A 25250-nucleotide genomic window follows, 5' to 3' on the forward strand; every position below is an offset into this window, starting at 1 on the left:
AGTTCCCAACCTATTAGCATACTGGACACTGACATCTTAACTGCTCTAGAAGAGAAGAAGTTTTTTTTTTTTTTGTTTTGTTTTTGTTTTTTTTTTGTTTTTTTTTTTTTTTGAGACAGGGTTTCTCTGTGTAGCTTTGCGCCTTTCCTGGAGCTCACTTGGTAGCCCAGGCTGGCCTCGAACTCACAGAGATCCGCCTGGCTCTGCCTCCCGAGTGCTGGGATTAAAGGCGTGCGCCACCACGCCCGGCTCAAGAAGAAGTTTTTATCCAGAGGCCCTCAAAAGTGTTAGGATAGATACCAGCCTCTGTGGTCCATGAGTCCTATTTAGAAGATTCTCACAGCTTCATCCCTTCTTGGAGACATAGGACAAAAGGAAAAAGTAAGTACTTACCCATTCAGAGTTTTAGAGTTTCATAGTCTCCAGACTAGGCCAATTGCTCACAGCCTGTAGCAAGCCTGCCAGTCCACTCTAGCAGTGTTCTCAACCTTCCTAATACTGCTCCACAAAACCCCTTTAAAGCCTGTCCAACAACCCTAGACTGCACACACCCCCGGCTCCATCACCCCTGGCTCCATATCTTGGTCTACAACTTCAAAAGAAGGTTGGATCTAGGGACCACAGGTCTACAACTTCATAAGAAGACTTCAGCTTTACTGGAGGCCAGGCTGGTCCTAGGTACTCCAGAGACCAGACCAGATCCAGGGACCCCAGTCTGCACATCCCCTCCCCCCTCCTAGGCTCCATTTCCTGGTCTACAACTTTAGAAGAAGACTTTGGCTTTACCAGAGGCCAGGCTGGATCTAGGGACTCCTACTCCCCCAAAACCCCAGAGGGGACACCCTACTGGACCTGAAGACACACTGGTCACCAGAACCCTTGGCCATTTAGTCCAGAAGACCAGAGAGGAAAGAGAAACCCAGGAACAAAACACCCATCTAACAAAGACAGATGCAGGAATCAATACACAGACCTATAATCATCTCAAATCCAATGCCTAAAGGCCAGTGTAAGAACACAATCAATAACAGAAAAGGCAATACGGCATCACCAGAGCCCAGCTATCCTGTAACAGCAAGACCTGAACAATCCAACACAGCTGAAGCACAAGAAAAGGACCTTAAAAATTACTTTATGAAGATGACTGAGGTCCTTAAGGAGGATATAAACAAATCCCATAAAGAAATTGAGGAAAATATTGTAAAATAAAATAAAAGGAAAAAAATTAAAAAAGAGAAATTGAGGAAAAGACAAGCAAAAAGTTGGAAGAAATCAGTAAATCCCTAAAATAAAACCTAGAAAAAACAAACAGATAAAGGAAACTGTTCAAGACCTGAAAATGGAAATAGAAGCAATTAAAGAAAACACAAACAGGGCATCCTGGAAATGGAAAAATCTGGGTATATGAACAGGAACTACAGATGCAAGCATCACCAACAGAATACAAAAGATAAAGAGAGAACTGAACATGATAGATAATTAATTAACAACAATTATCAATGTGGATGGACTTAATTCACCAATAAAAAGACACAGGCTAACAGATTCATCAGTTAAAGAAAATGTTAAATCTGAAAAATTCCTAACATAAAATACCCAGGAAATCTGGAACACTATGAAAAGACCAAACATAAGAATAACAGAAATAGAAGAAACTCAGAGAATATATTGACAAAATCATAGAAGAAAAGTTTCCCAACCTAAAGAAGGACATGCCTATAAAGGTACAAGAAGCTTACAGAACACCACAGATTCAATCAGAAAAGAAAATCCCCCCACCACATAATAATCAAAACACTAAACATACAGAACAAAGAAAATATTAAAAGTGTCAAGGGGGAAAGGCCAAGGAACATATAAAAGCAGACCTATTACAACAACAAGATATTTTATGACAAAATCAAATTTAAACAATATCTACCCACAAACCCAGTCCTACAGAAGGTACTGGAAGGAAAACTCCAACCCTAGGAAGTTAACTACACACACAAAAACACAGGCAATAGATAATCTCACATCAGCAAAGCCCAAAGAAAGGACACACACACACACACACCCATCAACAAAAAAACAGGAATTAACTATTATTAGCAATTATTAACATTAATTAATGTTAATTAATTAACAACAATTATCAATATTGATGGACTTAATTCACCAATAAAAAGAAACAGGCTAACAGAATGAATATAATAACAGGATCCATCCTTCTGCTGCATACAAGAAACAACACCTTAACATCCAAGACAGATATTACCTCAGAGTAAAGGGTTGCGAAAAGATTTCCAATCAAATGGACCTAAGAAACAAGCTGGTGGAGCCATTTTAATAGCTAACAAAATAGACTTCTAACCAAAATTCATCGAAAGAGATGGAGAAGGACATTTCATATTCATCAAAGGAAAAATCTACTGAGATGATGTCTCAATTCTGAACATCAATGCCCCAAATGTAAGGGCACCCACATTTGTAAAAGAAACATTAATAAAGCTTAAATCACACATCAAACTTCACACTCTCGTAGTGGGAGACTTTAAAACCCCACTCTCACCACTGGACAAGTCATCCAGACAGAAACCAAACAGAGAAATAATGGAACTAATAGATGTTATGACTCAAATGGACTTAATAGATATCTACAGAACATTTCACCCAAACACAAAATAATATACCTTCTCAGCATTGCATGGAACCTTCTCTAAAATTATCATATACTTGGCCACAAAGCAAGTCTCAACAGATATAAAAAAAAAAAAATTGAAATAGCCCCCAGTATCTTATCAGATCACTGTGAAATAAAGCTGGATTTCAACAACAGAAATTACAAAAAGCCTACAAACTCGTGGACACTGAACAACTCTCTACTGTGTTACCACTGGGTCAAGAAAGAAATAAAGTTAAAAGACATCCCAGAATTCAATGAAAATGAATGCACAACATACTCAGACTTATGAGACACAGTGAAAGTGGTGTTAAGAGGAAAGTTCACAGCGCTAAGTGCCTTCATTAAGAATTTGGAGAGATCTCATACTAGCAACTTAACAGCACACCTGAAAGCTCTACAACAAACAGAAGCAGACACACCTAAGAGGAGTAGACTGCAGGAAATATCAACTGAGGGCTGAAATCAATAAAGAAACAGAACAATATAAAGAATCAATGAAATAAATTGGTTCTCTTTTTTCTAAATTTTCTTGACTTTTTTCTAAATCAACAAAATAGTACAATAATCAACACCCTTTTACAATGGCCTCAAATAATATAAAAATATCTTGGTGTAACTCTAACCAAATAAGTGAAAGAATGACAAGTACTTCAAGTCCTTGAAGAAAGAAACTGAAGATATCAGAAGATGGAAGGATCTCCCATGTTCATGGATTGGTAGGAATAATATAGTAAAAATGGCAATCTTACCAAAAGCAATCTACAGATTCAATTACAATCCCCATTAAATCCCAACAGAATTCTTGACAGATCTTGAAAGAACAATCAATACTCAACTTCATATGGAAAAACAAAAAACCCAGAATAGCTAAACAATCCTGTATAAAAAAGAACTTCCAGAGGTATCACCATTCCTGATTTCAAACTTGACTACAAAGCTATAGTACTAAAAACCGCATGGCATAAAAACAGATGGGTGGATCAATGGAATCAAATCAAAGATCCAGACATAAATCCACACCCCATGAACACACCTGATTTTTTCTTTCTTCCTTCCTTCCTTTCCTTCCTTCCTTCCTTTCCTTCCTTCCTTCCTTCCTTCCTTCCTTCCTTCCTTCCTTCCTTCCTTCCTTCCTTCCTTCCTTCCTTCCTTCCTTTTTTTCTTTTCTTCTCTCTCTCTCTCTCTTTTTCTTTTTTTTGTTTTTTTTTCGAGACAGGCTTTCTCTGTGTAGCTTTGCACTTTTCCTGGAACTCACTCTGTAGCCCAAGCTGGCCTTGAACTCACAGAGATCCGTCTGGCTCTGCCTCCCAGTGCTGGGATTAAAGGCGTGTACCACCACCACCACCAGCACCACCACCAGCACCACCACCACCACCACCACCACCACCACCACCACCACCACCACCACCACCACCACCGGCGAACACCTGATTTTCACAAAGAAGCCAAAATTATACAATGGAAAAAAGAAAGCATCTTCAATAAATGGTGCTGGCATAACTGGATGTCTGCATGTAGAAGAATGCAAATAAATCCATATCTATCACCCTGCACAAAACTCAAGTCCAAGTGGATCAAAGACTTCAACATAAATCCAGATACACTGAACCTGATAGAAGAGAAAATGGGAAATAATCTTGAACACATTGGCACAGGAGACAATTTCCTAAATAGGACACCAATAGCATAGGCACTAAGATTGACAATTAATAAATGGGACCTCATTGAAATTGAAGTTTCCGTAAGGCAAAGGATACCTCAATAGGACAAAACAGCAGCCTACAGAATGGGAAAAGACCTTCATCAACCCACATCTGACAGAGGGCTGACTTCCAAAATATGTAAAGAACTCAAGAAACTAGATGTCAACAAACCAAATAATCCAATTAAAAAATGGGGTACATATCTAAACAGAGAATTCTCAATAAAAGAATCTCAAATGGCCAAGAAACACTTAAGGAGATAGTCAACATCCTTAGCCACCAGGGAAATGAAAATCAAAATGACTCTGAGATTCCATCTTATACCTGTTAGAATGACTAAGATCAAAAACACAAGCAACAGCTCATGTTGGACAAGGGGAACCCTCCTCCATTGCTGGTGGGAGTGCCAACTTGTACAGTCACTTTGGAAGTTAGTGTGGCAGTTTCTCAGAAAACTGGGAATCAACCTACCACAAAACCCAGCTATACCACTCTTGGGCATATACCCAAAGGATGCTCAATCATACCACAAGGACACTTGCTCAACTATGTTCATAGCAGCTTTATTTGTAAGAGCCAGAACCTGAAAACAACCTAGAAGTCCCTCAACCAAGGAATGGATAAAGGAAATGTAGTACATTTACACAACAGAGTATTACTCAGCTGACCAGGAAATTTAAAGGCAAATAGATGGAACTAGAAAAAGATCATCCTGAGTGAGGTAACCCCGACCCAGAAAGACAAATATGATATGTACTCACTTGTAAGTGGATATTAGCTGTAAACTAAAGGATAACTATGCTACAACTCACAGGCCCAGAGAGACTAGGTAACAAAGAGGAGAGTTCATGGGGGGATACCCAGATCTCCCTAGGAAGGGGAAATAGAAGCGATTTCATGAGTGGACTGAGGACAGGTGGGGATAGAAACATGAGTAATCAGGTTGCAGGGGTGGGGGGGATGGGGGGATTGTTGGATTATGGAGGTGGATAGTACTGAGGGACTACTGGAAAGGGAGTGGCATCTTAGGGTCAGGTAAAAACCTGGCACAAGGCAATCACCCAGGAATCTACAAGAATGACCCCAGCTTAGACTCCTAGCAATAGTGGATACATATCCTGAACTGGCCATCTCCTGTGACCAGACCGGTGCCTAGCCCAACTGTCATCAGAGAAGTGTCATTCAGCAACTGATAGAAACAGATGCAGACTTACAACCAAACATCAGGCAGAGCTCAGGGAATCCTGCAGAAGAGGAGAAAGGAGTGTAGGAGCCAGAGGGGTCAAGGACACCATAAGAAAACTCACAGAATCAACTAGCCTGGGCTCATAGGAGCTCACAGAGACTGAACGACAATCAGAGAGCCTGCCTGGGACTGACCTAGACACTCTGCATATATGTTACAGTTGTGTAGTTTGGTCTTCTTGTGGGTCTCCTAACAATGTCTCTGACTCTTACTGGCTTTTGGGACCTTACTCCTCATACTGGATTGCCTTGCCCAGCCTTAATACATGGAGAGGTGCTTGGTCTTACTGCAATTTGATATGCTATGCTTTGCTGACATCCATGGGAGGCCTGCCCTTTCCTAAACAAAAACAGAGAAGTGGATCAGGGGGTAAGGAACAGAGGGGTGATGGGGGGGGGGGGGGAGGGACTGGGAGGAGAGGAGGGAGGGGAAACTGCAGCAGGGATGTAACATAAATAAGTTTATTTAAAAACAAAACAAAGTCAAGTATAATGCATGAGGATCATCTAAGCCAGGACCACAGTTCCCTGGCTTAAAGCTTTTTAAAAGTATTTACTTTAGGCCAAGCATGGTGGTGCCTACCTTTAGTCCCAACTCTCAGGATGCAGAGGCAGGCGGTAGATCTGTGTGAGTTCAAGGATGGCTTGGTCTACATGGTAAGTTCCAGGACAACCAGAGCTACATAGAGAGACGGTGTCTCAAAAACACCAAAAACAAAACGAAAAGCACTTACTTTATCTAGCTATTGTGTTAACCCATAAAATAGGACATGAAATACCCACTAGGAACAGCGATGAAAGAGATAAAAAAAAAAAAAAAAAAAATCAAAAAAAGATTGCTAAACAATGCACCCTTCATACAAAATCCAAAAGCTTGAGTTAATCGTTTTCCTCCCTAGGAATCTCATGAACATAGTCGAGTAAGCAGTTATTTATAAGCAAACCGTCATGTATTCACCCCCAAATAAATCACTAGGCCAAAATTAATGGGAAAATACTTTAATACTTTTATAGCACAAAATAAACTGAGACAGGGAGAAGCAATGAGCTAATTCACAGACCCTGCTGTGACCTGTCTCACAGCACACATCCCTCCAGCAGGTTCTACAGTCCTCCTCAAGGCACAGTCTCCTCGGGCTCTCACCCTGACTTGTCACAAGCACCGAAGCACCATGGCTGCAGTTCTAGAGGACAGCCCCTCCGTTCTGGAGACACTTCAGCTCTCCTCGGCTCCTCTCAGACTGGACTTCTGACTTCGTTTCTGCTTCTGACCCTGGATCCGGAAGAGCTTCTTCCTCAGGTCCTTCTGCCGCCTCAGCTTCTCCTCTTCCTCCTTCTGCTTCATCTTCACATGCTCCTTGTTGTGCAGGTGTCTCTGCTCTTTGGCCTTTTTCATTTTCTGACTGTGTATTGTGCTCAGAGCATCGAGCAGAGCCAGGACCTGACAAGACAAGAAGTGGTGAGCACAAGCCAGCCGGAGCCTGCCCGTCACCTACGTAGTCAGGACCTCACTACACTGACTGCTGCTATCAAATGAGATTCAATCCCAAGTGGAAATTAATTGAGTGAAAATTCATCACAACTTGCATGGGGATGTAGGTATGTATGCAGTTTACCCTTATGACAAAGACCCACATTTATCACTATATGGAACCAAATACAACTAGCTGAGTGGTTCACCAGATAGGGGTCCCTTACTCCCTATCCAAATATAGGTGGACTATGAGTAACCAAGGATGTCAAGTAGCCTCTGCATCAGTCTGGCCCTTGTGCTCCCGATGAACTCAGAATACAGCAGACATGGCAAGTGTGCTGCTGGAAGCACTGTTTCCGTATCTAAACGCAATGAGAAATAAGTCACTCTCAGACAGTACCTTCCTCTCATGAGGTTCCCGTATGACAGCCGGTCTCTGCCTGTCCTTTGGTACTCTGCCTGCCTTTGCTTGGATCTTGGGCTTGTTCTTAAATGGCAGAGCTTTCTGCAAGGCTTTTGGAATGTGCAGTGAATTAAAATGTTTCTTTTGTCTCAGGATTGGCTGAAAAGGAAAAAATAAAACAGAGACTATGTTTAAAGTATAACTTACATGTACTTAAAACCATTATATAAGATCTTCTCATGGATTGACTTTTCTACAAACTCAGTCACACCAGCATCTGCTGACTACCAGAAATCAGGATTCAATCCCCCATCCAATGTGGACAGCCTCAGTGGGCATCTACACAGCTAGACAAAACTGTGCACACATGACATTTATAGTCTTCTGAAAATTCAACTGGGCCTGCTTGAACAGAGTGGAGCTATGGGTCTTAAACAGAACAGAGAAGAGATTCAACGTAGCTCAGGAGAGAACCTGGGTTTTATCTTTGAGACTCTAGGGTGGTTCTCTTCTAGCATAACAAGGATGGTCTAGCTTCTCATTGTGACCGTCAACCTCTTTTCCCTAGCTGTAAGCTTAACTCTGATTCTGACTGAAGGATGGCAGAGTAAGAATTAATCAGCACATAATTCTGTGTTCAAATTAAATATTTTGACTTGGATATTTAACCACTCCAGTGATTACTATAAAACAGAGTTCTGCAGGAGCCAAGCCACTGGAGAAAAGTACAGAGAGCATCTCTGCTGGGTTTCTATTTCTCTAAAGACATCACCCATTATCTTGGTTAAAGAACTCAAACTTTCAGATTTAAAGAACTCAGATAAACCTTCTCCAAAAAGGAGGTAGTGCCTCACTGGAGGTGGGTCCCTGGAGACAGGTCTGGAGGGTCTATGGCCTGGACCCACATTCTATACACTCTGCTTCCTGACTGTGGATGCAATGTGACAAGCCTCTTCTTGGTCTTGCCACCATGCCTTCCTCAGCACGATGGACCATCTCTTCCTAAAATGTGAGCAAGCCCTCCCTCCCTACGCTCTTTCTTACCAGGTACATGGTCATAGCAATGAGTTAAGTAGATAATGGACCTTGTTGATAACTTCAGAACACACTGCAGACTCTACACTGAAACTGGGCACATGTGCAACTGTAGCCCACGCTATACCTGTCTGACTTTAGAACATTCCAGATACCCAGAAAAAGAAACATGGATTTAAAAAAAAGAAAGGGGGGGGGATTAAAAAGCAATTAACAAAACAGCAGAAATAAATCTTTCCCTAATGTACACAGAGTAGCTAGATGAATTTTAAAAAAGACAGTCCTATTACATGCTGCCTAGCAGAAATACAGTTTGGTGTTTAGTACACCTAAGTTAAAAGTGAAGGGACAGAAGATATCCAATGCCATTAGTAACACAAAACTAACAGAACTCATACTCTTTATATGCTCTGGATCTATTATCCACAGTCTAAACGTCAAGATAATGGAAAAATAGGAAACAATAAAAACACGTTAATATCATCTTCCCTAATTATTGGCAGCTTCACATTAACTAGAATACCATTTCTTATAGGATTCTACTCAAAAGACCTGATTGTTGAAGCCATTAATACATCCTGTGACGCCAGGCGGTGGTGGCGCACGCCTTTAGTCCCAGCACTCGGGAGGCAGAGCCAGGCGGATCTCTGTGAGTTCGAGGCCAGCCTGGTCTCCAAAGCGAGTTCCAGGAATGGCGCAAAACTGCACAGAGAAACCCTGTCTCGAAAAACCAAAAAAACAAAAACAAAAACAAAAAAATACATCCTGTGCCAATGAGTGAGCCCTTTTAATTACATTAATTACCACATCACTAACAACTGTCTACAGCACCTGCATTATCATTTATCTGCTTACATCAGAGAAAACAGGTTAAGTCAAAAACTGTTACAAGAGGGGCTGGAGAGATGGCTCCTCAGATAAGAGCACTTGCTGCTTTTCCAAAAGAGCCAGGTTCAGTTCCCAACACTACAACCATCCATAACTCCAGTTCCGGGAAATCCAATGCCCTCTTCTGGCCTCTGCAGGCACCAGGTGTACACATGGCACACACAGGCAAAACACCATACACATAAAAATAATAAAATCATTTTTTAAGGAAAAAAACTGTTAAAAGAGACAAATATATGAATGATAAAAGTGCAACTGACTGTGATGACATAACTGTAAACACACATGTTCCCCACATATATGTACCTAAATATATGCACATGCTACAGACAACAGAGATGGGCAGAGCTCTTAGCCTAAGACCTGAAAGTCTGAAGCAGCTACAGAGAAATAACACACTGGCACAGGTAAGTCACTCAGGAATCAAGACGGGGGACTGACAAATGGAGCCTCGTGAAATTCAAAGGAACCTGCTAACCACGTGAGAAAACAGGCTATAGGATGCAAGAGAATCTTGGCCATCTATACATCTAGCAGGTGACTATAAACTATAAACAAACACTATAAACAAAAAAGCAAATAGCCCTACCCCATAAAAAGAAGCTAAATACAGGCTTCCCCAAGGAAGAAATACAATGACTAATAAATTATTTTTAAAACTGTTCAACATCCTTAGCCACCAGGGAAATGCAAATTATAACTACTCTGAGATTCTCTATCACCCCACTCGGAATGCTACCATCAAGATGACCAATGACGACAAATGATACAAAGTGTGTGCAGAAAGAGGAAGATTCATTTACTGATGACAGAGTGTAAACTGTTCAGCCATTATGGAAATCAGTGTGAAATTTTCTCAAAAAGTTAAACAATAGGTCTTCCATATATATGAGCCAACTATACCCCTCATGGACAAACACTCGAAGAGATCTACATCAAACTACAGAGGTACCTGTGTTCATGTTCACTGCAGATCTCTTTACAACACCAAAAAAGGAAACCGTAGGACAACATCTATGATGGACACTGATGTGAATTCTCAAAAGTATTAGAAGAAATGGAATCCAGAACTAAAAAGAATTTACATGATTACATGTAGGATCTATCTCTATGATGCAAGGAAAATGAAACAGATGCAAATCAATTAATGTGACTGGTTAAAAAGCCACTCACAGAAAAATGTTTATTTGGCTCACAATTATTGTGGGATGGCCAAATGGTTGGAACTTCAAAGAGCTACTACCCAGTCAAAAGCAGAGAACAATGGAACACAGTACCGTGTTCAGCGGGCTCTTTCCGTTCTTATACAATCCAGGATCACCATCTCTCCAGCCCCTCTTGTAACAGTTTTTGACTTTTAACCTGTTTTCTCTGACAATTTACAGATTTGATGCAAACCCTATCAAAATTCCATAGAAATATAAAAACAATCCTAAAATGTGTATGTAAATATAAAAAAACAAAACAATAACAAAAATCAAATGCCCAAGGCAATATTAAGAAAAGTAGAACAAGGTATCCCATTTCTTGATTTAGGAGGGAACACTGTAAAATGCTATCTTCTGGACGCGACAGACTGTACTCATGAGCCTAGAGTGGCTGTGGTCATCTGCACAGACCTGCACAGGAGCAAGCCAGTCAGCATTCCAGCACTGGGGGTGGGTTTGTGGGTGTGAGGTTGAGGAGCTACTGGTGTTTGATGGCTACTGGAAAAATAATTCTTCTGGGGGTACAGGCAATGGTAGGGGACGGCCTACTGCCTAGACCCAAGGGGATTCAGTAGATTGCTCTTTAAAAATAAAGAAGAGGACATAAAGGTGTAAGGGAGGACTTGGGAGGTCCAGGGGTATCTGGGGGTGGATATGATCAAGACACACACATATACATATATGCCTATTGTGGAATATTTGTTTAACTATGAAAAGATGTGTTACATTTATTTAATTAGGTAAAGATGTGCTGCTGTTTTACTTTGCCTACCTATTGATCTAGGCACATTACTGGTCTAATAAAAAGCTGAACGGCCAATAGTGAGGGAGGAGGTATAGGCGGGACTTCCAGACAGGGAGAGTAAGTAGGAGAAATTTAGGCTCAGGGAAGAAAGAAAAAGAGACACCAAGGAGACACCAGGAACTAGCCAGCCAGACACAGAGGAAGCAGGAAAGGTCACAAAGAATGAAAGAAAGGTAAAAAGCCCTGAGGCAAAACGTAGATGAATGGAAACAGGTTAAATTAAGTTGTAAGAGTTAGTGGGACAAGCATAAGATAAGGCCGAGCATTCAGTTAATAAGTCTCTGTGTCTTTATTGGGAGCTGGGAGCAGCCCAAAGAAAATTCTAAGTACAGCATATACTCACATACATGATTATATATTATATAATTTATACAATATAAATGCATGGCCAAAGAATAGAAAAAAAATAGTCTTTAGAAACTTGAATTACTAGGCTGTAATAATGAAAATCACAACACAGACCATTAGTATGGAAGGAGAGCCCAGAAATGACTCCAGACCCATGTGGTCAGCTAACTAGATGCAAGGGCAAGCAAGAGGACACAGGATGGCCTTATGAAACTATCATGTTTCAACATGTGTAAATTGTCTTGTTAAAAGTACAAAAGTAAACTCTTAATCATACAGCTAAATCAACTCAAAATGGCTCAATGTTAGACCTGAACCCTAAATGTTTTCCAGGAGAAAAGTGCCTAGATTTTTTTGGATATCACACCAAAAACCCCCCAAACAGCAAGGGAAATGACATTAGAGTGAAAAGCTTCAGCACTGCCCACAGAACAATCAACAAAAGGCAAAGGCAAATGCTAAACAGGGCTTAGTAACCAGAGCTTAAAAGGGGCTCCCAAGCAAATCACACAAACAAATAAGCAGAGCCAGGAACTAGCTCAGTCTAACAAAGAGAGTGTCAATGTGTGAAGCCTGGGCCCAATTCCCGTAAGCTCCTCCAAACAACCTGTCTAGAGCAATGGTAAAGGCCCCAGCAAGCATTTCTCCAAAGAAAACAAAATGAGTGACAAGAACAGGGGGACAGAGGTCAAAAGATGTAAAAACGGCAGAAATGCAGGATGAGTGTGACAATATCCAGAGCAGAAGACATATGATACACACAAGAACCATAGCTTACACAAATGTTTTGTGTTTGGGACTTTTGCAAAGTAGACTTTTGAGCGAGGGGGTGAAATGGCAGAAATGCTCAGCTGCTTCACCCACAGTATGTAACCAACCACCTTACCAAATCCATACATATTACAATGTCATCAGTAATCCTCAAATATGACATGAAGATTTTGCAAAGCGTTTTAATTTCATTTCCAATTCTGAGAAAACCACTGTCACCATTTTTCTGTTCCGTCTCCAAAACCGCAAATATACAATTGTTCAGATCAAACTCAGCACCAGACTTGACACTTGAAAATACAAGTCACATAAATAAGACATTATAGGGTTGGTGGGTTTGCTCAGAGGTATCGCACTTGCTTAACATATGCAAAGCACTAGGTTTGATCTCTAGCACCACAAAAACTAAAAATATTGCAAATAAAGCAGCTGTGTGATGCTGTCTAGAAACACAGACACATGAGGCCTGTACCTTGTACAATGAGTCCTTGTTTGGCTTGAGTTTGATGCCATGGGCAAGCCTCAGCTGATGCGTTGTCCGCATTCCTGACCAGGTGTCTTTCTCACCCACTGGTTTCAACAAAGATGTTACAGGGTTATAGAAGGCCGGGATGGAGACAGGATACCAAGTTCGCATGAAAACAATATCTAGAAGAAGACGTTTCGAAAGAAGGTCTGTATCCATTTCAAGCAATACACAGACATGTGCACACCCCAAGTCACCCCAACATCTCTACCTGGCTGAACAGTATTGGAAAGATAACTTAACCAATTATTATTATTATTATTATTATTATTATTTTTTTTTTTTTTTTTGGTTTTTCGAGACAGGGTTTCTCTGTGTAGCTTTGCGCCTTTCCTGGGACTCACTTGGTAGTCCAGGCTGGCCTCGAACTCACAGAGATCCGCCTGGCTCTGCCTCCCAAGTGCTGGGATTAAAGGCGTGCGCCACCACCGCCGGCTTAACCAATTAAACTACTGCTAACTACTGCAGAGCTCCGAGTGTGAGCCCAGCAGGTACAATGTGAATCAGCTGAGTACCGGATACTCTGACTGGACAGGGCTGGAGCTGACCCGCCTTCTGAAGAGCAGACTCCTTCAATCAACACCAGCGAGAATCAGTAAGGAATGGTAACACAGTGTCCTCAACACACCACAAGGGAGTCTTACCACTCATTAGCAACTTGTCCTCAAAGCTGGCCCGGAATGCTCCTTCTGGAGCCCGGAGTGCTTTCTTGATCTGTCCCCTTATGCCACTGACAGTTCGAATGACAGCACCTTCAAATTTGGCTACTTCCAAGGCAGAATTAAACATCCCCTACAGGCAGTAAAATAAAAACACTCACATACATACATCATCACTTACAGTACTGGTTACAAAACAAAAAGCAATTCACTAAAGTGAAATACTAACATCAAGAAGTACACCACTCAACTTTACGTTCACTGAAATAACCTCTTTACAAGAGGAAAGAGGTATTACTGGGTGTGAACTGGCCTAGACCGCCTTGGCATCCTCCTTTTTGCAGTGCTGAGAACCAAACTCTAGGCCTTTCAAGCACTCTATCACTGAGTACTACCATCCTCCTTATACAAGCACTCTATCACCGAGTACTACCTCCCTCCTTTGTATATAAGCACTCTATCACCGAGTACTACCTCCCTCCTTTGTATACAAGCACTCTATCACCGAGTACTACCTCCCTCCTTTGTATACAAGCACTCTATCACTGAGTACTACCTCCCTCCTTTGTATACAAGCACTCTATCACTGAGTACTACCTCCCTCCTTATACAAGCACTCTATCACTGAGTACTACCTCCCTCCTTTGTATACAAGCACTCTATCACTGAGTACTACCTCCCTCCTTATACAAGCACTCTATCACTGAGTACTACCTCCCTCCTTTGTATACAAGCACTCTATCACTGAGTACTACCTCCCTCCTTTGTATACAAGCACTCTATCACCGAGTACTACCTCCCTCCTTTGTATACAAGCACTCTATCACCGAGTACTACTCCCTCCCTATACGAATCCTCTATCACTGAGCTCCACCGCCTGCCCTTACGATCTTTACTCTGAGTCTTTAACAGAGACTCCTTCCTGAATGAAACTTTCCAACTACCACCTGTAAACACTGTGTAGTCTGCTGAAATCTTGTCGTTTGTTGCAAACTGCTTTGTCTACTTTCTACTCTACAATCAGACAAACTTAGGATTTTCCCCTCACGAACACAGCTTTAAAGTAATACAACCAGTGGATGAGTCTGTGTTGTCTCTGGAACAGTCTCATGTAGACGTCACAGCCGTAGAGACTAAGTATCTCTGACTTTAAATACAGTACAAATCAATATAAATAAAACAAAAAATATCAAAGGTCAAGATTTTAAATACTTTTCTAAAAACTCTAAACTTGTACTTTAAAAATACAGGAAAATCTGCTATCTAACCTCATTTGATGATTCCCAGTCAAAACAAAGGCCCACTTGGAACACTGTATAACAGGACCTTCATGCTTGTGGGTAATGTGTATATGACACACAGATCTAAGTTTCTATCCCAAAGACAGCCCACTACAAACATAAAAATATTTCAAAACCTGGGAAGAAAATCCACATTGGAAATACTGCTAGTGCTAAATATTTCAGGTAAATAAAGAGTATTCTGCTCTTTCTTTAACAATATATAATTTATAACATGAATATATGGATATACAGACCTTAATAAATGAAGTATTCTTGAATATTTTATAAGGAAAACCAGTTAGTTTTAATTTCTTCACAATTTTTATGGATTTATCCAGGTCAAGGACAACTCCAGTGGCAGCAATCCGAAATTCAGGCTAAAAAGAACCACAAAAATTAGAAAATAAGAATAACAGGAAAAGAAAATTACAATTCTCTGTGATATAATGCCAAAATTCCATTCACTTAAACAGTTAGCTACAAAAGACAGAATTTCTTTTACTTCTTTAGTAGGTACTTACTTATAATTTTGTTTGCTTGAGAAATGGTTTAATGCAGCCCAAGCTCACCAACTATGTGGCAGAGGATGCCTTAGAAGGCTGCCTCCTGGGAGATTTTAAGTGTTAAGCCACTGCAGCTGACTTCAACATTCTTCTGAGAGTGATTTCATGGTAACAGTTTCACAACCATCAATTCAGAACCAAAGGAAAAGGCAAATTCAGTTGCAACATTTAAAAATGAGATTTTGGACCTCTAGGTGGGCTATTTTTCTTTTTTCTCATATGTTATATAGAGCCAATAAATGAAGCTTGCTCTGTCCAGTCAAAGACTATTGTGAACATACTCTGTCCACAAAATGTACTACGATAATTAGTATCCAGTGAACACTGCTTAAATACTTTTTAAATAAATCCAAACAAGGCATAAAAATATACAATGCCATCATTGTCATTATAATTCTCCCTCTCTTATGACTCCCACACTCAAGCTGGGTGGCGGTGGAGCACGCCTTTAATCCCAGCACTCAGGAGGCAGAGCCAGGCAGATCTCTGTGAGTTCAAGGCCAGCCTGGTCTACAGAGTGAGATCCAGAACAGGCACCAAAACTACACAGAGAAACCCTGTCTCAAAAAAAACAAAAAACAAAAAAACAAACAAACAAACAAAAGACTCCCACACTCTACTTAGGAAAGCCAGGCAGAGCAATTCACACCAGGAATTCTGACATTCAGATGGCTGAGGCAGGAAGATTGTGAGTTCTAGGCCAGCCTGGGTTATACATCAAGACCTTATTAGAAAGAACAGGAAAGGAAGGAAGGAATGGAGGAAGGAAGAAGGGAGGGAGGGAAGGAGGGCAAAGGCTGCAGGAAGACACAAAGCAAGGAGAAACTAAACATATTAAAGGTGGCTGATTTTCAACTTAGCTTCTCGAATTCAGTTCAATCTCTAGTTCATTTGAATAATCGATAAAGAATGCATCTCTGATATTTACCATCACACCACTGACAGACTGTATCGCCAAAAATCCAGTTCCTTGTGGGGTGATAGGACCTTAAAGAAAACAGAAAAGAAAAAATAGTAAACCACACATTTTACTCTAACCCCTTTTCTCAAAGAAACAAATCTTTCAAGTTGGGGTTTCATGACAGGAAAAGAACTATAATGACATAAGTCTAAATGGTATAAACTGATCTTATAATTATTATAATCACAATTTACCCCAAAAAGTTGCTCCACAATGCATGTGCTGTGGGGTGTACTTTAGAAGCCTCTGTCTGCCATTGTGGTCTTCAATATAGTACAGTGGGATTGTCTGAAACCTCCTCCATCCTACAGAAAAAATAATTGGGTCTCGAGACTTGAGGATTTTCTTATACCAACGATGTTTCTTGAGACGCATCTGGAGACATAAACAGTCAATAAAACACTGCGCATGCAAATAACCTGTCTCCAAGCATGCAGCAAAGGGTACCTACCTGCACATATCCCACAGTGCCCTCACTATTGCCCAAACCACCCAGAATAATTGGGTAGTGTGGGTCAAAGTTCTGCACGAATTCACAGGGGATGTTTTCAATCTCAATTCGGACATACATTCCAGGTCGAAAACCCTCATACTGAACTCTGGTTTCATCTTCTTGATCTTCAAATTCAGCATGGTTAAGCTACAGATGAGATATGGGGACAAAAACAGAAGCACAATAAACCCACAGTATTTTTAATCAACATTAAGATTAAATTTTAAAACATACAAAGGAACCATGGACACAACAATTTAGGTTTTATTGTAATAAAGTTTTATATATATATATCCTCTTCACCTCTGTACTTCAAGACATGTACCAACAGTGTTTTCTGTTGCTCCAAGTCACAGGCACTAATTCCAAAAGGATGTTGCTTAGCGAAGGTGCCTGGGCTATACTCTAACTCCCTGTCAATCATTTTATATAACTGCTCATCCTTGGTCTCAGAACAGCCAGTCTACCCTCCCTTACCCTCCCTCTCAGCTGATGGCTATTCCTGCTTCCCGTCAGCTGTGTTCTGGTGTTTGTACCCACACAACCTTTCACTATAGCTCTGCACTGGAGGTCAAGGACAAGCAACTACTTGGTAAAACATTTTTTGGAAACAAGATCTATGTAGTCCAGGCTAGCCTTGAGCTTCGAATCCTCCTGCCTCAGTCTTCTGAGTACATGAATTATACTTGCTCACCACCATGCTAGGCCATAAATTAAGATTAAATAACATTTAAATACAGTTCTTCCATTGCACTTGTATGTGGCAGGTGGCTGGGATGCTGGGCAGCACAGAGGCATCTACAGATTATTTAACCACACCTCTATTCAATGCCAAACTTCTGGCTCCCCAAAGATCTTCCTTCTATTATTTTTCTCATCTTTTCAAAACCTTTTGAGTCCTCTTTCTTTACCAACCACTGTCCTATAGAAATAGAACTGCTTCACTTTGAACAAAACTCCACGTTTCCTAAGAGTCGGTCTCCAGAGCTTTTCTCACCTAGCACTGCATGAAAGCGCTTGTCAGTCACCACAGACCTTCCATGCGGTACCCAGTGGTGGCTTGCCCCAAGAAGAGCTTCTTGAGCAGGAAGACCTGAAGTATAGACTGCTGGCTTCTGGCACGCCTGCCCTTAAAAATTTATCTCTTGGCCACTCTTAGCCCTACGCCTCATCTCCACTCACACACATTCCTGTTTCCCTCTGTGCTAACTTCCCAAGCTACCTTACAGCTTGAGGGAGCCTTTCCTTTTCAGGGACCTCCACTTAGGTAAGCCAGATCCATTAGAATTCAGGACAATTAGAGAGAAGTTAAGTTAGAGTGATTGAGCTCTTAAGAGAGACAGGCAGTGTGCAGTACAAGTCAGGGTGTGGACGTCTTGACAGCAAGTCCTACTTAGCTGTCCTTACAATGGTAGACAACATTCTGCATCTATGTAAGGTACAGGTTTTCAAAGCATGTAAAGTCTATTTAAGTGAGGCTCTACACAAGCTGGTTTACTTACTTATCTTACAGCACCTTCTTCAGTGAGTAAGAGTGCTTGCTGTGCATATAAAAACACACATAAAAAGGTCAGGCATGGCTGTGCATGTCTACAATCTCAGCTCTGTAGAGGGTGGAGATGGAGGACTGATGGGGCTTTGGGGGCTACCAGCAGACCTTTGGCAGGGTCTGTCTCAAAGGACCATGGCAGAGAGTGACAGAGCAGGACACATGTTCTCTCAGCTGTGTACATGCACACAGATGCATTCGCTCACGTGCGCACACACACAGGCAAACAATTTTCTTGTGTAAATGAAATTTTAAAGTTGTTTCCATGTGATGCACTGTTTAGATTTAGAATTTAGAATGCGTTCAGAGGGAAGTGCTAACACATTTAAACTCAAGGCCACAAACATTCTGGATTGAAATAAACATAGTCTGCGGATTTTTAACATTCTTGAGGTGTTATCTTTGTAGGTAGTTTTGATTTTTTTCACTTATGTTGATGTTTCTTGACTCTCAGTACAAAATGTAAACTGGATCTCAGGCCGAGTCCTTCTCTTCCTACATTCCCTTACTTTCTGTCCTTCTAGCCTGCCTCAACTGCATGAGTTCCTCAGAGGCAGAGACCATGTCCCAGTCATTACTGCTTCCTGAGCATGTGGGGCCCGGTACAAAAGTGGTGCTGACGCCTCCCGGTGAGGAGAAAAGGCAATCACAGTCTGAAGAATCCCACCACACAATTCCCACCCGGGGCTCACAGGAAAACGGGGAGCCGGCCAGCAGGTGGCGCTGCCTCAGCAGCAGTCAAGGACTGCTTTCTCACCTGCGCTTGCCTCTGCATCTCACCCTTAAGATCATCGAAATACGTGCTTTCTCCTCCATCATACTCCGCATCAAACAGCTCCTTCAACTTCCTCTTCTTATTCAGATGCTTTTTCTTAGCACTTTCCTCCTCAGTTGGGTCAGTTTCTTCCTTAACGTCTTCTTCTGTGTCTTCAATCTTAAGTTTCCAGAATAAAAATTGAGAAGTTTATGGAGAACGCTCTTTGAGTAAATAAAGCAGATTTTTATATAGTGTTTGAGCTTAAAAATTCTTTCTTATGATCCTCATGAACAAACAGACTCTGGTGCTGCCCCACTCTTCCTCTGGCTGGGTGTGGCAACATGCATGAAACAAGTGTCTCCCACTTAGATGCTCCAGACACTGTTCAAGTATATCAGGAAGCATAAGGAATCTTTTTATGGTGCTTTTAAAAGAAAGACAAATAAAAGCATGAACTCGACAAATGATTACAGCAGGGTGGGAGGGATAGTGGGTCTCATCCGTGAACTGTACAAATCAACTGCTGCCACTCTTCAGGAAGCTACCTATCCATCTGACAGGGAAGTCAAGATCTACATGTCCCAAAGCAGATCTCTCTCAGGACATACTGACTGGATCAAGCTGGCAGAGCCACATCAAAGCCATACCTGAGTATCTGGGCCCGGTTGTCCCTTGTGCACGTCCCCCGTTTCTAGGTCTTCAAAGTCACCATAGAGCTCCTCTGAAAAAGAGCATTTAAATGTCTGTTCTGTGACACTAGCACTGGCTAGCCTAGTCAACCCTATGCTCTGCCTTCCAAACTTCATCTCTGTTTCCATCACTCTACGTTCCAGGAGTCCTAAACTTACACAGCTTAAAAACAAAAGCATTTCACTATTTGCTTAGGAAAAGTAAATGGACCCAGGACTTGAAACCTCACTTAGCTACTGAATATCTTTCACGTCTAAGTACTGGACACTGTATGAGAGACACAAGTGCAGCCTTGAAGGTCAACAAACTCCAAAACAACATCTCAAAGAGTAAGTGAAAAGACACAGCCTGACGACAGCCCATGTGAAGTGTCTGCCAACACAGCACATCGTTCCTGTCCTTGGGGAAAGTAAGACTATGTATGTATAGAGCCTGAAACAAAATTAGGGCTCAAAATAATGCTGAGCTCATAGGAAGAGGTCATTATTTCATCTACTTGTTCACTGTTAGAGCTCTGGGTTCAGTTACAGGCTGTCCTTTAAAACAGACAAGTTAAGAAAGAATACCTTGCCGGGCGTTGGTGGCGCACGCCTTTAATCCCAGCACTCGGGAGGCAGAGCCAGGCGGATCTCTGTGAGTTCGAGGCCAGCCTGGGCTAGCAAGTGAGCTCCAGGAAAGGCGCAAAGCTACACAGAGAAACCCTGTCTCGAAAAACCAAAAAAAAAAAAAAAAAAAAAAAAAAGAAAGAATACCTTTGGGAGGGTGACATTTACTGTTATTAAGACATATTCACATAACAGATAGGAAGCTCTTGTTCATAACAAAAACTATAAAATATAAGCATACACCTAGAACTGTGTTAGAAATTTGCACACTAAATAAATGAAATATAACAGAGCTAGTGTCAGAACTCATAAGCAGAGGGGCCTGCTGCCAAGCCTGAGGACCTGAGGTCAGGCCCCAGGACCCTCTGACTCCTGAAGGCTGTCTTCTGTCCTCCACACACATGCTAGCCACACAGGCGCTTTATTCTGTTACCAAGGGGCATAAAAGGAGCATCATCAGACACTGCGAACAGTATTCTTTAAAACTAGGTCCAGCACACCTGACACCCTCTTCGGGCCTTCAGGGGCACCTGGCACACAAGTGGTGCACAGACATACATGCAGGCAAAATATTTATACAAGGAAAACTAAAAATACATTTACAAAAGTTGAGAAATGAAACCTAGACCCTACCCAAGGTTTATCTATAGTAATCAATGCTGAATGAAAGCAAATAAAGTAGATACTAAGTCTCCCTCCTTATGGGCACACAAAGAAAATGACCTTCAGAAAAAAAAAATTTGGTAATTGTGAACTGCAAAAGGTGACCAAAGAGTTATCTCAAAATCATACTCTGTGTGTGTGTGTGTGCGCGCGCGCGCATGCGCGCGCGCGCGCGCGCGTGTTTTACCAGGAATGAACTCATCAAGGCCTCTGTATATATTAGATGAGCACTCTATTACTGAGATGCATTCCAAGCCTTTTCCATTATGAGGCAGGGTCTTATTCAAGGATGTCCTTGAATTTTCTACATAACAGTGCTCTCTAACATAGACAAAATACAAAACTTGACATCAGATCCTGTCTCCAGGTTCCTGACTTGATGTCCCTGTAAGCTGAAATAAACCCTTTCCTCCCCAAGTTGTTTTTAGTCATGGTGTTTCATCACAGCAGGGGACACCCTAAGACAACAAGTAAACTTTATACACACAGTTTTAAATGAGTAGGAGGAAAAATCTCAAAATGCTAATGGGTCTTTTACGTGTAGCAGAATTTTAGTATTATATGTACTTTCTAAAATTCTCTGCTATGGATATGTACCTTTTGCTTTAAATTTTCCATGACTATTACTTTCACTAAAACAAACATGCTGAGGACAACCCACACATAATATCTATTTGTACTATAGGAGGTTTCTCACTTTCCTTTAAAGTCCCCAAATAGCAAATAGGTCAGCTAAGGGCAGAAAACAGGATATTATTTGTCAATTCCCCAAAGCATTCACAACTGACCAATTTTCAACTTGACAATAAGACATTAAAGAAAATATGAAGGGTAGGAGAATGGCTGTTGATAAAGTGCTTATACGTGCAAGCTCAAAGACCTCAGTTCTCTCCCTAGAATTCACGTAAACAAAAGCCAAGTGATTTGCAATCCTGGTCAGGGAGGCCGATTCCTAGATCTTGCTGGGCAACCCGCCTACCATACTTAGTGAGTTCAGGAAAATAAGAGACCAGGCCTAAAGATAAATAAATAAATGGGCAGGCAGTGTCTGAGGCAGGAACGCAACCCGAGAAATAACAGCTAAGGCTGTCTGCCCCTTGCTTCCAGAGGCATGCGCACACTCAACCACACAGAGAGAATGCGCAGCCCTGACTTACCGTCCTCTGCTAAGATCTTGGCTGCATCCTTCTCGTCTTCCCACTTCCCCGTCACAAAGCAATCTCGGATGCTGTTCATAACCTTACACGGAAAAACCAGCACTTAGTACATTCACACAAAACAACTACCTTTCAGAAATGGTAACAGACAACAATTTGCCTCTAAATATTTCTCAGGACATTTCAAACTGGCCCTTTAATCCTAGTACATACCTATAATCCTAGTATCAGGGTTGTTGAGGCAGAATATTCAAGCTCAGTCTAGATTACACAGTGAGCCAACTTAGAATAGAGACTGTCTCAAAAATATTAATAAGAAAGCAAATACACACTTCTGTGGATACATTCATTCCACATAAGTGTGTGAGATAATTCTTACAGAATAGCAGAAAAAATCTGCAAATATATAGAAGGGACATATACCCAGAATATATAAACTGATAAGGGATATGTTTTCAGAATAAACAACTCTTATAACTAAATGCCTAAATTTTAAAAATAAGCAAACAGTATGAACAGGTATATAACAAATAGATAGCAATCATCTGAAATGATGCTTGACAACATTAGCTATCTGAGAAATGCAAATCAGTATCATGATATGACACATTTCACACCTTCTAGTGTGGCTAAAAAAAGATAGATACAAATAACTCTTGAAGATGTAAATAAACTAGAACCCACAAATATTGCTGGTGGGAATGAAAATTGCACGGCTATTTTTTAAAAGAATGGAGAATATATGAGGGAAAAACTTGTTTTCTCTAATCTTATCAACAGTAACTAACATACTGTTCTGATACAGTTTTGTATATAACACTGAGATAAATGAGATGAGCAATTACATGATTTTTCTAATTTTACTCCTTCAATTCAACCAAGGGCTAATTCTCTAGAAGGAATGTCATTAAAGATGTAAATAAATAAATAAACAAACAAACAAACAAACATGAAATTGAGGAGAGGCAGTGCAGGGTGGATATGATCAAAATACGTGTGTGTGTGTGTGTGTGTGTGTGTGTGTGTGTGTGTGTGTGTGTATGAAATTATCAAAGAACATTATATTAGGTTCCCTAGCCACCTTTCGAGAGAAAACAACTTCTTCCCCTTCCCTGCCCTTCTGCCAACCAGCAGCCATCTACCAAAGAACAAGCCTAGTTCTAGACCTGAACCCTCTTCCCCTGACCACCTCCACCTGATAAGTCTATTCTTCCCTTTGCCATCTATGCAGACTAGTTCTGTGTCAACTTGACACCAATCATTTGGGAAGTGGGAACACCAGTGGAGAAAACGCCCCTACTGGATCAGCCTATGGGCAGGACAGTGCTGCATTTTCTGAACTGATAATCGATACGGGAGAGCCCACCTCACCGCGGCAGTGCCACCTCTGGGCAGGCGGTCCTGGGTACTATATATAAGAAAGAATGCCGAGCAAGCCAGGAGGGGCATCAGTGCCTGCTAACATGTTCCTGCTTTGAGTTCTTGCCCTGACCTGTCTGGATGACAGACAGACTGTGAACTCTAAGGGGAAACCAATCCTTCTTCCCCAAGTTGCTTTTGATTATGGCGTTTTACCCCAGCAACAGAAACTCTAAGTAAGACACCACCACCCTTGCTCTCCTGTCACTCTCTGCAAACACAAAGGCTACTTCTAGACCAAGGTCCACAAACCCTCTTGGTCCCTGAGACACCACTGCTGGGTAAGTCACCTCCTCCCTCTCCTATCCCCTGCATTCCTTCCCAAAACAGTTACCACCTCCACACCCACAAATCTAGCTCCAGATCCATGGCCTTTGAACCTGCTTTCTTCAAGAGCCATCTCCCCTTTCCTATACGCCCACTGCCATCTCTGCACCCACAGGCCTAGCTCTAGACCAGGGGTTGGGAGCCATCTTTCCCTGGTCCAATTATACAGCCCATCCATTAATTTTATATGACCTACCTCAGGTCATACATCTGCACTGGCCCAATCCAAGGAAGGCCAGGTTTTCACTTTCACACATAAAGCCAAAAAAAGAAGTCCACATGCCCAGGTCAAATCACCAAAACAAAAAATAACATGAATGGCCATGACAGCATGTTTCCCATCAAACCCAGCAGTCTTACAGAAGTGTTCTCTATTGAGAACTACCTAGGTGAACCACAGCATACAATTTAAAAGCACAATCATAAACTTTATCAAAGAACTCAAGGAATTTAATGAAGGATAAACGAATACTTCACTAAACTCTACGAGGGTAATGATAAACACCTGAGAGATGTCCAAGAAAATACAAATACATGCCAGGCGGTGGTGGGGAACGCCTTTAATCCCAGCACTCGGGAGGCAGAGCCGGGCGGATCTCTGTGAGTTCGAGGTCAGCCTGAGCTACCAAGTGAGTTCCAGGAAAGGCGCAAAGCTACACAGAGAAACCCTGTCTCGAAAAAAAAAAAAAAAAAAAAAAAAAGAAAGAAAGAAAGAAAGAAAGAAAATACAAATACATGGCTGAATGAAATGATGAAGGTAATTCACAATTTGAAACAACTGAAGTGAAAATGGAATGAGAAAATGCCAACATCCTGATTAGAAAACTGCTGGGAAGCCTAGCCAGCAGAATGAACAAGTCAAGCAGAAGACAGGACACCAGGACTGGAAGATAGAGCAGAGGATCTGGACTGAAGCAAGGACTATGAAATAATGTTAAAGCACAGGAAAGGAAGATTCAGAAATGTGGGACACCATCAAAAGACCAAATCTTCTAATTACAGGCATAACTGAGGGAGAAGAACCCCAGATTGATGGCATAGACCAGATCTTCA

The 25250-nt window shown here is 41.4% G+C and overlaps 1 protein-coding gene across 2 annotated transcripts in view; it reads right to left on the bottom strand.

Annotated features, from left to right (window-relative positions):
* Positions 1-6596: 6596 nt before the first annotated feature.
* The window catches only part of Bms1 (BMS1 ribosome biogenesis factor), a 40125-nt gene continuing 21471 nt past the window's right edge, over positions 6597-25250 (bottom strand). For both annotated transcript variants that reach the window (XM_042273932.2, XM_076567704.1), the window contains exons 13-23: positions 22452-22533; positions 19984-20057; positions 19337-19513; positions 16989-17177; positions 16732-16912; positions 16505-16563; positions 15268-15390; positions 13716-13863; positions 13018-13193; positions 7488-7649; positions 6597-7054 (exon numbers count right to left, since the gene is read on the bottom strand). In XM_042273932.2, coding sequence (XP_042129866.2) covers positions 6830-7054; positions 7488-7649; positions 13018-13193; positions 13716-13863; positions 15268-15390; positions 16505-16563; positions 16732-16912; positions 16989-17177; positions 19337-19513; positions 19984-20057; positions 22452-22533 — 1596 coding nt within the window. In that variant the 3' untranslated portion in view covers positions 6597-6829. The remainder of the gene's footprint in view (positions 7055-7487; positions 7650-13017; positions 13194-13715; positions 13864-15267; positions 15391-16504; positions 16564-16731; positions 16913-16988; positions 17178-19336; positions 19514-19983; positions 20058-22451; positions 22534-25250) is intronic.

This window comes from Peromyscus maniculatus, chromosome 3 (assembly GCF_049852395.1).
Source record: "Peromyscus maniculatus bairdii isolate BWxNUB_F1_BW_parent chromosome 3, HU_Pman_BW_mat_3.1, whole genome shotgun sequence".
In the NCBI taxonomy this organism is placed as follows: domain Eukaryota; kingdom Metazoa; phylum Chordata; class Mammalia; order Rodentia; family Cricetidae; genus Peromyscus; species Peromyscus maniculatus.